Here is a 12,427-nt window from a genome sequence, read left to right on the forward strand (position 1 = left end):
AGTTGGGGGAGCAAATTGTTCCAATCCGACCGAGTTCAAATGAGCATGAAGATTTGCCTGACGATGACGATGACGAGCAAGAAGTTACTCAAAATCCTTGGCAAACTGGTGTACATCAACAAACACTAGAAGAAGTTAGACCTAGTGAAGTGGAAATACCAACTCCACAGTCACAACTCAGAAGGTCAACAAGAGTACGGAAGCAAAATCCCAAATACGCCAACGCAGCCATAGCAGAAGAAACAGTTGAACCTGAAACATTTGAAGAAGCATCACAGAGTTCCGAATGGGTTAAAGCTATGGGAGAAGAAATCACTGCACTTGAGCAAAATCAGACTTGGGATCTAGTGCCAAAGCCAAGAGATGTGAAACCCATATCCTGCAAATGGGTGTATAAGATAAAGCGTCTACCTGATGGGTCAGTCGAGAGGTACAAGGCTCGGTTGGTGGCTCGAGGTTTCTCTCAGCAATACGGACTAGATTATGATGAAACGTTTAGTCCAGTGGCAAAGCTTGTGACCGTACGAGTCCTACTTGCACTTGCGGCCAACAAAGATTGGAACTTGTACCAGATGGATGTGAAGAATGCGTTTTTGCATGGGGAGTTAGATCGGGAAATCTACATGACTCAACCAATGGGCTTTGAGAACGAAGTCCATCCCGAGTATGTGTGCAAGCTGAAAAAGGCACTTTACGGATTGAAGCAAGCGCCAAGAGCATGGTACGGTGAGATTGCAGAATTTCTCTCTCGAAGTGGTTATTCAGTGATCCATGCAGATCCTAGTTTATTTGTCAAAGCTAATGGAGGAAAATTAGCTATTGTGCTGGTATACGTGGATGATCTAATCATCACTGGTGATGACAAAGAAGAAATTCACCAAACAAAGGAAAATTTGTCAGTTCGCTTTCAAATGAAAGAACTGGGACAACTCAAGCACTTTCTTGGGCTAGAGGTTGATCGCACACAAGAAGGGATATTTCTGTGTCAACAGAAATATGCAAAAGATTTGTTGCAAAAGTTTGGGATGCTTGAATGCAAGCCAATCTCAACGCCGATGGAGCTCAATGTCAAGATGTGCACATATGAAGGCAAAGACTTGGAAGACACAACGATGTATCGACAATTGGTGGGTAGTCTAATCTACTTGACATTGACTCGGCCTGACATTTCGTATGCAGTTGGTGTGATGAGTCGATACATGCAAAATCCAAAGAAGTCTCATTTGGACGCAGTACGACGAATACTGAGGTATGTGAAGAGTACAATTGACTATGGCCTCTTGTACAAGAAGGGAGAAGACTGTAAGCTAGTTGGTTATTGTGACGCTGACTATGCGGGAGATCATGATACTCGTCGATCAACTACCGGGTACTTGTTTAAGCTTGGTTCAGGAACAATTTCTTGGTGCAGTAAGAGACAGCCGACGGTATCTTTGTCAACCACGGAAGCTGAGTATAAGGCAGCAGCAATGGCAGCTCAAGAGATCACGTGGCTGACACAGCTGATGAATGATCTACATCAACTGGTAGATTATTCAGTGCCGTTATACTGTGACAATCAATCAGCAGTTCATTTGGCGGAAAATCCAGTCTTTCATGCAAGAACCAAACATGTGGAGATACACTACCATTTTATTAGAGAGAAGGTTCTGCAAGAAGAGATTGAGATGAGACATATCAATACAGATGATCAAATTGCGGACTTGTTCACAAAAGGTCTGAGTACCAGCAAGTTGGAAAGATTTCGTCATCAGCTCAATGTGATGCGAAGGATGTGAGCTGGTGTTGAGGGGGAGTGTTAAAGTATCAACCCCAGCTCAACCTATTTTGAGGAGCAATCTCTACAAAGTTCTAGAAGTATAAAAGGAAATAAAGCCTAGAAAAGGAAGTCAACATTTGAGCTAGATAACTATAGAAAAATCTGGAAAACTGGAGAAAGCTTCACCGACTTTGTAACTAGTTGATGTATTAGAATAATATAGTTTATTCTAGAAAGATGCATAAACTATGGAAAGCAAAGCAAGTTGGCAGCCAAGTTGAAGCATGAAGAATTGTCTAGAAGGTAAAACAAGGCGGTGGAATGGAGAGCAAAGTCGGCAACACATAACTATAAATAGGCATGAAGCCATGCATTGTATACAATAAAGAAGTCAAGAAGTGTGTCAACAAGAAGAGTGTGAATAAGTAGAGTGAGCTAGAGAGTTAGTAGCTCTTGTGAGAAGTGTAAGTGAAGAGAGAAAGAGTCCTTGTAAGAATTTGTCTTTCCTTTGAGATTTGTCTTGTTGTAATATTTTGTGAGTCTAATACAAGTAAATTGTTTACTTGTTTTGTCTCCAACAAGTCTCTACATTAGAGTTGTGTACTCTAAATTTGCTCTACAAAGCACTGATCAGGCTGAAAATACTCCAGAGAGTTTGAATCATGAAGCCTTCCTTGAATCAGAGGATTGGCGACCTTAAGTCATAAAAATTTACTTGCTGCCGAAGGTAGTAACATTCTGTTATGAATTTGCTGCTACTCTTCAGGGTGTACTAACCACATGGTTTAGTAAGTCGAGGCCGAGGCTTATACAAACTTATTGTACCCGCTTTATATGAATATTATTATAACAAGTTCCTTAAATTATCATAACGCAAGCAACACGCTTGAAAGAATATTCACTTTGAATTTGTGACCATATTCTAGCTATATCACCATTCACAAAGTCTTGGTCAACCTATTCACGTTGCTTTCTGGAATTTCCTATTAACTCGAATTTCTTATATCTTGCGGTCCACAGCCTGCAGCCCCTCCCACAAATAAACGGTATCTTGATAGTGATAGTTTTCCTCCTTAGCATTTTATTTAGCTAATTAATTAACATATGAAGAAGCATTATATATATGCAGGATGATACTGATCAAGTGTTGAACCAAACAATAGAGAAGCAGAAATTAAGTTGGTCTCTTGTGTATATGGAGTTTCAAGGGAAGAAGCAAACCATCCTCTGCCTGTCCTTTGTGACCTTGTTTAGCCTTCTAGGTCTCTATCAGCTGGTAAGCCACATATTAATATTTTAGTTTTTGCACTATAAAATTAATTTTCTTTCTAGACTTTGTTATAATGATTATAAAAAAAATAAAATTATAAGAAACTATCATTATATAATTTTATTTTAAACTCTAGTCGTGATCTTCAACCAAATGCAGCTCTAAATCTTTTGGATAAGATCAAAGTGGAAGCAATAATTGGTGCACAAACAAGAATGGAAGCAAACCTATTGGCAGAGTTAGGAGAAGAAGCTAAAGTCCCTGTATTGTCACTTTCTGGACTTCGTACTAGTCCTTTCGGTGCTCCTGGCGAATATCCCTTCTTTGTTGAGATCACACAAGATGAAACTTCTCAAGTTACGGCAATCAGTGGCCTTATTGAAATGTTCAAATGGAGGGATGTCATCCTTCTATATGAGAACACTGATTATGGGAGAGACATCATTCCATTTTTTATCAACTCCTTTGAAGAAGCAAATCTGACTATTGTATATAAAAGTTGCATTGCTGCCTCCTCAGCAGATGAACAGATCATTGAAGAGCTCCGCAACCTCACGAAGTTGAAGACGACGGTATTTGTGGTGCATGTATCACATTTTCTTGTTCCTCGCCTTTTCTTGAATGCAAAAAAGTCAGGCCTACTGAGTGAAGGGTATTCTTGGATCATGACATCAACTAGCATGAATTTCTTGCATTCTTCCATGGACCCATCTGTAATTGAGTCAACCCAAGGAGTGCTTGGTTTGAAGTCTTATACTCCAGCATCAACCCGCCTCCACAATCTTACTTCAAGATTGAGGAGGATATTTTACATGCAGGATCCTAACATAGAAGTAAGTGCGGTAACCCCAGATGGAATTTGGGCATATGATGCAACTTGGGCTCTAGCTGAAGCAGTTGAGAGGACCTGGACTTCTACAGGATTGAACCTAGTGAATTTAAACAATATTACATCCTCCAAACATGGACTTCTGCTTCTTCAAGAGATATTGCAAACAAGGTTTAAGGGTTTAAGCGGTGAAGAAATTCAATATCCAAATGGGAAGCTAGTTTCAAGTGCATTTGAGATTGTGAATGTCATAGGAAAAGGGGAAAGAAGGGTTGGATTTTGGCCATGTGAAGAAAAACACACAAGAGATGCCTACCCACTTAATAACAGAAGAAATTTACTTTCCACCAACGATCTCGAAACAATCATATGGCCTGGAGGATCATCAACCATCCCAAACGGTTCAAAGATGCAATTGATGAGTACTAGTTCTGAAATAAAACTAAGAGTTGGCGTTCCAGTGAGAACAGGGTTCAATGAACTTGTGCTTATGAACCATGATACTCAAACCAATCGAACATATTTCACAGGCTTCTGCATAGACGTATTCGAGGCTGCAATTAGAGCATTGCCGTATGAAGTAAATTATGACTTTGTTCCATTTGAGATTGGCATTAATGCAAGTTACAATGATCTTGTTTACCAAGTTTTTAACCAGGTATGCTTAATTTGAAATTACAAATTTATATCAGGTGGAATATAAATATTATGTTGGATAAATACATCTTTAATTGTATGCTAGTAACTTGTAATGCAAAAATAGATTTGTATCTCATTATATTACATTTTAATGATTTAATCTTTCTAATTTTTAATTTTTCGTTTTCCTGCCACACTTTTGCATATTGGGGAATGTATAATAACTAGACATTCGACGCTGTTGTTGGGGATACCACGATCACATCGGAGAGATCTCAGAATGTTTGTTTTACAACACCATATACTGACTTAGGTGTGGGGATGCTAGTATCAAATGAAAAAGAAGACATGTGGATTTTCTTGAGACCTCTTTCGGCAGATCTGTGGATCACAAGTGCGTGTTTCTTTATCTTGACCGGTTTCGTTGTGTGGGTAATTGAGCGTCCTGTCAACCCAGAATTCCAAGGCACACCTTCGCAGCAAATCGGAAGCATATTATGGTTTGCCTTTTCAACCCTTGTGTTTGCTCATAGTAAGTGCACTATATCTCACTACGTCTTTCAATTATTCAAGCTTACTGCTAAGTCAATGCACATCTCAATAGTTTTCAGTCTCTATGAAACAACCCTTGTGTTTTCTGATTAATTAACACAGATATGAGAAATAGTAGCATTGTTAATTATATTTTTCTGACTGAATTCTCTTAATTCGAAATGATTCCTTGTTCACTTTTAGTCACTCAAATTCCCTTACTTATATCCATTCAGATGAAAGAACGAACTCAAATCACGAATATAGATGCTGTAGTTGACGATCAGTCTTGATTTTGTTGCAGGGGAGAAGTTGTTAAACAATTTAGCAAAGTTTGTAGTGATCATATGGGTGTTTGCTGTGCTTATATTGACTTCCAGTTACACAGCAACTCTGACATCAATTATGACAGTTAACCAAATACAATTAAACTCAAGAGGAAACTATATAGGTTACCATACAGGTTCATTAATCGGTCAGCGAGTGGTAGATAACTTGAATTTCAAAGGTCTTAAACCCTATAATTCGATTGAAGAATATGCTCTCGCTTTATCAAGAGGAAGTAAGCATGGTGGTGTCTCTGCTATCGTTGACGAGCTTCCATACATTAAGATCTTCCTTGCACACTATCCTACTGGCTACTCCATGATTAAACCCGAATCTAGCACCAATGGTTTTGGCTTTGTGAGTAACCTCCCTTAAATTAAGTTATGCATCAATCATATGTTGTATTTCCGCTAAAACTAGCAACATTAAGCATGATATTTTGACCACATAACATCGTAACATTTATAGTTTCTGTAGTTTTTTATGATTTTCCAATTTGATCATTGTATTTCTGATTCTGACAATTAAGTGCATGTACTTTACTTAAGCAACCTGATTAGTTCGTTGTTCATCTGTTTTTGTGTGTGCAGGTTTTCCCTAAAGGTTCGAAATTGGTCCATGATATGTCAATGCAAATTCAACAAATGAGAGAAGAGGGAAAGCTTATAGAGATGGAGAAGGTCTGGTTTCATAAGAGAACAATTCTCATGTTTGACAACACAACGAGTGATCCCAATACTCTAAACTTCCATACCTTTCGTGGTTTATTTCTCGTTACTGGGGTTTCTTCAGCTTTTGCTCTTTTCATATTCATAATATTCCCACTCAAAGAAAAATGGTATGCCGTGAAGAAATACAGATTTAGATATTGGGTTCGAGAAAAGCTGCAGTATGTAAGGAAGTTCTTCTCTCACAAAGATTCCAATGAAAACGAAGAAAAGCAGTATACAGATAGTGCATGAAGCTAAGTATCAACTATGCAGAACTAGATATTGCTCCCCATTGTAGTCGCTGAGGTTGTACGGGAGCTGTGTGAAATTGTGATTTTGCAATGCTAAGGTTGTGTTTTATTAGGTATATATTGTACAAACAGATAAAGTTGTTTAGCTAATGATTAGAATTAGTGTGCCACGTGTCTGTAATTAGTTATGTTAAACACGTGTCTGTATTTACGTTTATCCCATGTGGGATTCCTCTTGGTTATCTAATTACATTGTTCTTTTCATACTTTGTATAGGACTCAATACTATGTAAATCAATACAATAATATGCCCTCATGATGATTGAGGCTTTACCCCATGCGTTCCAATTCCTTCATGGTATCAAGAGCCTATTGACTTACAGTCTAAAATGTTTCTTATACATTTTTTTAACGGGTGGGCTAACTATATTTATTAGCTAAAAATCTAATGATCATTTTTTTTTTTTTATATATATACAATTTCTAGTCTTTGTGGAAATAAAACATTAAATCATATAAACCATGCTAATTTATTGATAGGACCCGCCCCGAATTCCTTGAAACTCGAGACGAATCCTGTGGAAATTCCGACATCACACCGATGACGGGCCCACTAACTAAAAATTTAGCCTCTTTTCCAAATTAAGGGAAAAGAGCACGAGACTTTCTACCGAAATTTCGGCAAAGTCTCCCCTATAAATTGAACATTCCCCAAAAATTTCAACCTGCATAAAACACATTTAACAATACCAACCGACAGCATGCACAACATAATCTCATGCAAATCATCTAATTGGCCTCCGGCCTTCAAATGGTTCGAAACAAAACCAGAAAAGTTCTTAAGTCGAACAATGCATAAACCAAACAATTAATGATCTCAATAAATCGGATTCAAATCCAATAATCCCCATCAAAATCCAATCACATACACATAATCAATCAAACCTTTTACACACAATAAAATTCGCGGCTGCACTTAGGTGAGACCCCAGGCTGCCTACGTACCCTTGGACAAGGGATCAAGCCACACGTAGTTCTCATTTCAACAGTCACTTCCAATAATATACAATTATTAATTTCTTCCCTTTATATCAGTTCAATCCCGCAACCATACCCTATCCAAGGCGTATGTTGCTGTATAATACTTCCCAATCCAGGGCTTAAGCATTCATACATATACAGGGTCCTCACAAAGTACAATCTCACGAATCTAAACCCCGAATCAAAACCACATATACCATTATGTAACATGTATGCCTATAAATGAGTATATATATATATATACCCACCTCTCACCATCATCATGTACCAGGGGGAAACAATCCAACAGGGGATTGTTGACTAGCTCACAAGTATCCGCCCTCAAATGGCCATGTGGCTAGGGACAAGCCGTCCAACTGGGGGACTAAACTCAACCAGCCCGTACGGACGAAGAATCAAGACACGTACGTCTGAAACAGTCCTACGCGCGCAGACTACCCAATCAAGGGTCTACAGCGACATCCCGTCAAGGATGCCCCTGGTTCCGTCATATCCAGACCATATCCACAATTTCCATATATCAATATCCAAGGGGAGGTACATATGATGATGCACATCATGTACTGGGGGAAACAATCCAACATGGGATTGTTGACTAGCTCACAAGTATCCGGCCTCAAACGCCCATATGGCTAGGGATGAGCCGTCCAACTGGGGGACTAACTCTAACCCAGCACGTACGGACGAAGAATCAAGACCCGTATGCCTGGAACAGCCCTACGCGCGCAGACTACCCAATCAAGGGTTTACAACAACATCTCGTCAAGGATGCCCCGGGTTCCGTCATATCCAAACCATATCCATATATCCATTTCCATGTATCCCAGTGTCCATATCCACTGTTTCCAAGTATCATCATCCAAGGGGGGAGGTACGTATGATGGTGGAGTTCGTAATCCTTATATAAATATTATAAAGTAATATTCCCTTCCTTAATCCAATTTTTCCCACAATACCTATTTTATAGCATAAACAATAAACTCTGAAGGGCCTGGAAAAACTCCGACGGGCCTGGGCAAAATAAACTCCGAAGGGCCTGGACAAACTCCGACGAGCCTGGGCAAAATAAATCTCCGAAGGGCCTGGACAAACTCCAACGGGCCTAGGCAAAATAAATCTCCAACATAAAACCCATAACCGGGGAGGTACCTAATGTAGTGCTAAAAACACTCAAAATAACATTCTAAGTACCCCACACAAAATCAATAAAGATAGCACTTTCTCAATTATTATATATAAACTCAAAACACTCGAATATGTCAAACCCACATGTATTGCAACTACTTTACAAAAATAAAGAATTCAACTACTAAATATAAACAGAATTTAAATAAACTATTAAATTCAAAAACATAAGATTTCCATCACAAAACCACAAAAATAATCTCATAGACCCACATAAATCAAATGACGGTCAAGACTCGTCCAAAAGGGTCGTTCTAGTACTCCTTGAAGAGTGAAACTACCTCAAAAGACTTACGGTCAACCGAGGGTCTCAACCGGGCCCGCGGGGCCCACGACTCCGTTTTACGATCCGAAAGTTCCTATGGGTTCCACAATGTCTAGGATGCACGTCCTGCAAGTTTGGTTCAGATCGGACAGTCAGATCACTCGCGATCGCACAATCGAATGGTTATCGTAAAACGCAAGCTTTAAGTTATTGAATCGGAACATCCGGGGTTCCGATTCACGATCCGCGAATTCCTACACGATCCTAGGAATGCCTAGATCAACATATATTAAATGGGAAGCGATCCAACGGTTCTAACATATCAAACCCGGAATTCACACAATATGTAAAATCCGTTCGGGGTTCAAACGTTATCTAAATTGAGATCCGTAAAATCCTACGCGCTCGTGACAACCAGGAGATCGCATTGGGACAAAATGCCCCTATGATACAGTGCCCACGCTCCGCCACACGCGTGGGTGTCCAAAGCGATATCGCATTACCGGAAAATCTCAGAATCTCGAGCCAAGACTCCTATCCTAGGTAATAACCCTAATTTGGAGTCACTTTTGTTCTTGGACATACCCCAAAAAGTCGACGGAAGGGGCCGGAATCGCGATCCCAACACCGGCAGAATTTCAATTCGAAAATCTCCTTGCCTACGCAAAAAATTGAAGCAATCCTACCCAACCAGCAGCTAGATCATGAAAAGTAGTCGAAATTTCATACCTTATTCGTCCGATTTGGTGGAGAATTGGGGGAGAACGAAGACTTGGAATTTCTGTCAAAATCCGGCGTGATTCTGACGAATTCCGGCGGCTAACGGCAATTCCAGGGGCTCGGAATGGTCGGAAAAGGAAGAGGAGGCGGTGGAGGTTTGATCTTGGTCGGACCCGTGGCCGGTGGTTCGGCGTGGCGGCGGCGGCGGCTCTTGGAAGCAACCCGCTGTTTCAAAAATAAAAGAGGGGGGGAGAGAGAAATTCTGGTTTTTAAAAAACCAGTTTACTAAAATTACAATTTTGCCCCTACTTGAATTTTGCTTGTATCTCTCTCGTTATAACTCGGATTCGAGCCCGTTACGTGTCTACAGACTCATTTTGACGTGCTCTACGCAACGGTATAACCGGAAGTCCCAAATTCCTTCCCGAACTTAAAATGACATTTTTGCCCCTTTTAAAATTTCATAAATATTTATTATCTTCAAAACCCTTAATTAATGCAAATCCTTTTATTTTTATTGTTTATTTCAATTTTTTTTCTCATTCAAATTTATTTCCTCTTAATTTAATTATTTTATTTCCTTTTTCAGACCGGGATGTTACGTTTATAGCTCAATTGACTAATTTTCAATAATTAAAAAAAAATTCTTTCGATATAGGCGATATTGAGGGAAGAAAAATTGAGCCTTAGACAAGGGTAAATGGTCTTAACTATTTGAGCTACAAGCTCCTTGGAATTTCCAATAAGCTTTAACTTAAGACAAATACATATTAAACGCAACCGAAAACCATATATTATCAAAATGAAAATATGTTCAACAACATAATTGAAATTGTACTTATTTTAATGTGTATTTTTATTGTTGCCATGCAACTAAATTAATAAAGAATTGAATTTTTTTGGACTTTAATAAGTTAATGCATACTAGAGTATATTTGAAAGAAATGTTTAATATTTTTTATCTCAAAAACCTCACTGGGCTATAGTGTAGACCTTTTGGTAGTTCCACCCAGGTCCTTGAGCACTACGATTTCATCATCAGATATGAGAGCGGTATCTATACAAGGGAGGGCAAACAATCATCTTCTTCTTCGACGTGGGTGGCTTGAGTGAATTTGTGGGCGTTAGGAAGATTTGGAAGCGGAGGGTTGTGTTGGGAGGAAGAAAAATTTAGACAAATCGCAAATCGTTTCGATATCCAATTGTGTCATACAAAATCAATGAAGACGGTGATTTAAGAAAGTACTAAAATTTCAATAATTCAATTAAAGTGGTCAAATGATATCGGATTCAAATGATTTTTTGTAAAGATAGTCTTTGAATGAGTATCTACAAAATAGACGGTTTGGATTAATGAAGTACAATACGGAATGGACCCTACAAGGGTGTCCCTCAAATAAACTAATTTGAGGGATCCCTCAATAAATGCTATATATATTAAAACGAAGAAGAACAAAACAACATGAGTTATAAACTCGTTATAAAGAAGAAAAAGAGGAGAGTAAATTAATGAAGGTTCATGTACGTACAAAACGACAATTTAGAGGCCTGTTATAGAAAGTACGATACTAAATTACGTTCTTTTAAAGGTATCCGAACAATAGGTACTCATGTTAATAAAGTACTGTGTGAAAACAACACACCTAGAATGAAACATATGGATAACCGTGGAACTAGCAGACTTCTTTGAATCTTCTTTGAGAATATAAAGTACTTTAAAAAAATAAGTGGGGGAAGTAACCCAGAAACTTGTGATTTGTCAATAACAAATTGGGCTCTTGGGTAGGAAAACAAAAATTCAAAGAAGAAGAAAATATTCTTATGAATGAGCAAGTTGTACGCACACTCGGTTCACACATGAAGCATTTGAAGCCAAATAGTATTTGGTATTAACTCAAATCACTCAAGTTTTTACTACCATCTTAATCATGTCCAACTCCTTCAAAACCTCCCGCCTATGTTGCATGGACACGGCAATAAGGTGGAGTGTCGCCGTGTACTGGGACACTCGGATGCTCGGACACTCGGACATGGCACGGACACGCATTGGACACGGTCAATGGACACTTTCAAGATACTCCCCATACACGTGTCAAACTATGGTCAAGACACTTTCAAGATATGCAGAGTAAATTAATGAAGTCTCCTGTACGTACAAAAAGGACAATTTGGAGGATTGTCTCGCTATCATGCTACCAATATTTTTCGACAAATTTCGAACATCTAGAGGATTGTTACGCTAATAAATTACGTTCTTTTAAAGGTATCCGAACAGTAAGTGCTCTGTCTCAAGCCTTTTTTATTTGTACTAGCTAGTTTCCATGCCAAGACAATATTTAACTCAATTTTGTTTATTTATCAGATATTGTTTATTATAAAGTTGTTGATAACTCAAATCTAGATTGCTCATATACTTTCAATTTCAAATAGATTTCTAAAGTTGAGCATCTTTTTATGATAAATAATAAATCTCATCAGTTTCTCATTCATAATTAATGTAAGAGAAATGAACAATGATACTTTTCTTTTTCTTTTGCTTGATTTTAAATTTCTTTTAATTAATGTCGAAATGCTGAAATGTTGTTGCACATGTTGCAGGGGAGAAGTTGTTAAACAATTTGGCAAAGTTTGTAGAGTGATCATATGGGTTTTTGATGTGCTTATATTGACATCCAGTTACACTGCCACTTAGCATCAATGATGACAGTTAAACAGATACAATATAACCCAGAAGCAAAGTACATAGGTTTCCATGGTGTATTGGCCCCAGGAAATTTAGAGAACTATGTGAAATCCGAAGGTTCTACGTACAATTCGGTTGAAGAATTTAACGATGCTTTATCAAGAGGAAGTAATAAGAATGGTGGTGCTACTGCTGTCATTGACGAAATTCCTTACAT

At 38.5% G+C, this 12,427-nt stretch overlaps 1 protein-coding gene across 1 annotated transcript; it reads left to right on the plus strand.

The window, feature by feature from the left end:
- Positions 1-2,890: 2,890 nt before the first annotated feature.
- LOC110756028 (glutamate receptor 1.2-like) lies at positions 2,891-6,563 on the plus strand. Its single transcript, XM_088249038.1, has 5 exons — positions 2,891-3,035; positions 3,189-4,516; positions 4,726-5,029; positions 5,333-5,712; positions 5,946-6,563. Exons 2-5 carry the CDS (start codon positions 3,245-3,247, stop codon positions 6,315-6,317), a joined length of 2,328 nt encoding a protein of 775 aa, XP_088105164.1. The 5' UTR covers positions 2,891-3,035; positions 3,189-3,244; the 3' UTR covers positions 6,318-6,563.
- Positions 6,564-12,427: the final 5,864 nt, after the last annotated feature.

This window comes from Prunus avium, chromosome 2, assembly GCF_965620075.1.
Source record: "Prunus avium chromosome 2, drPruAviu1.hap1.1, whole genome shotgun sequence".
In the NCBI taxonomy this organism is placed as follows: domain Eukaryota; kingdom Viridiplantae; phylum Streptophyta; class Magnoliopsida; order Rosales; family Rosaceae; genus Prunus; species Prunus avium.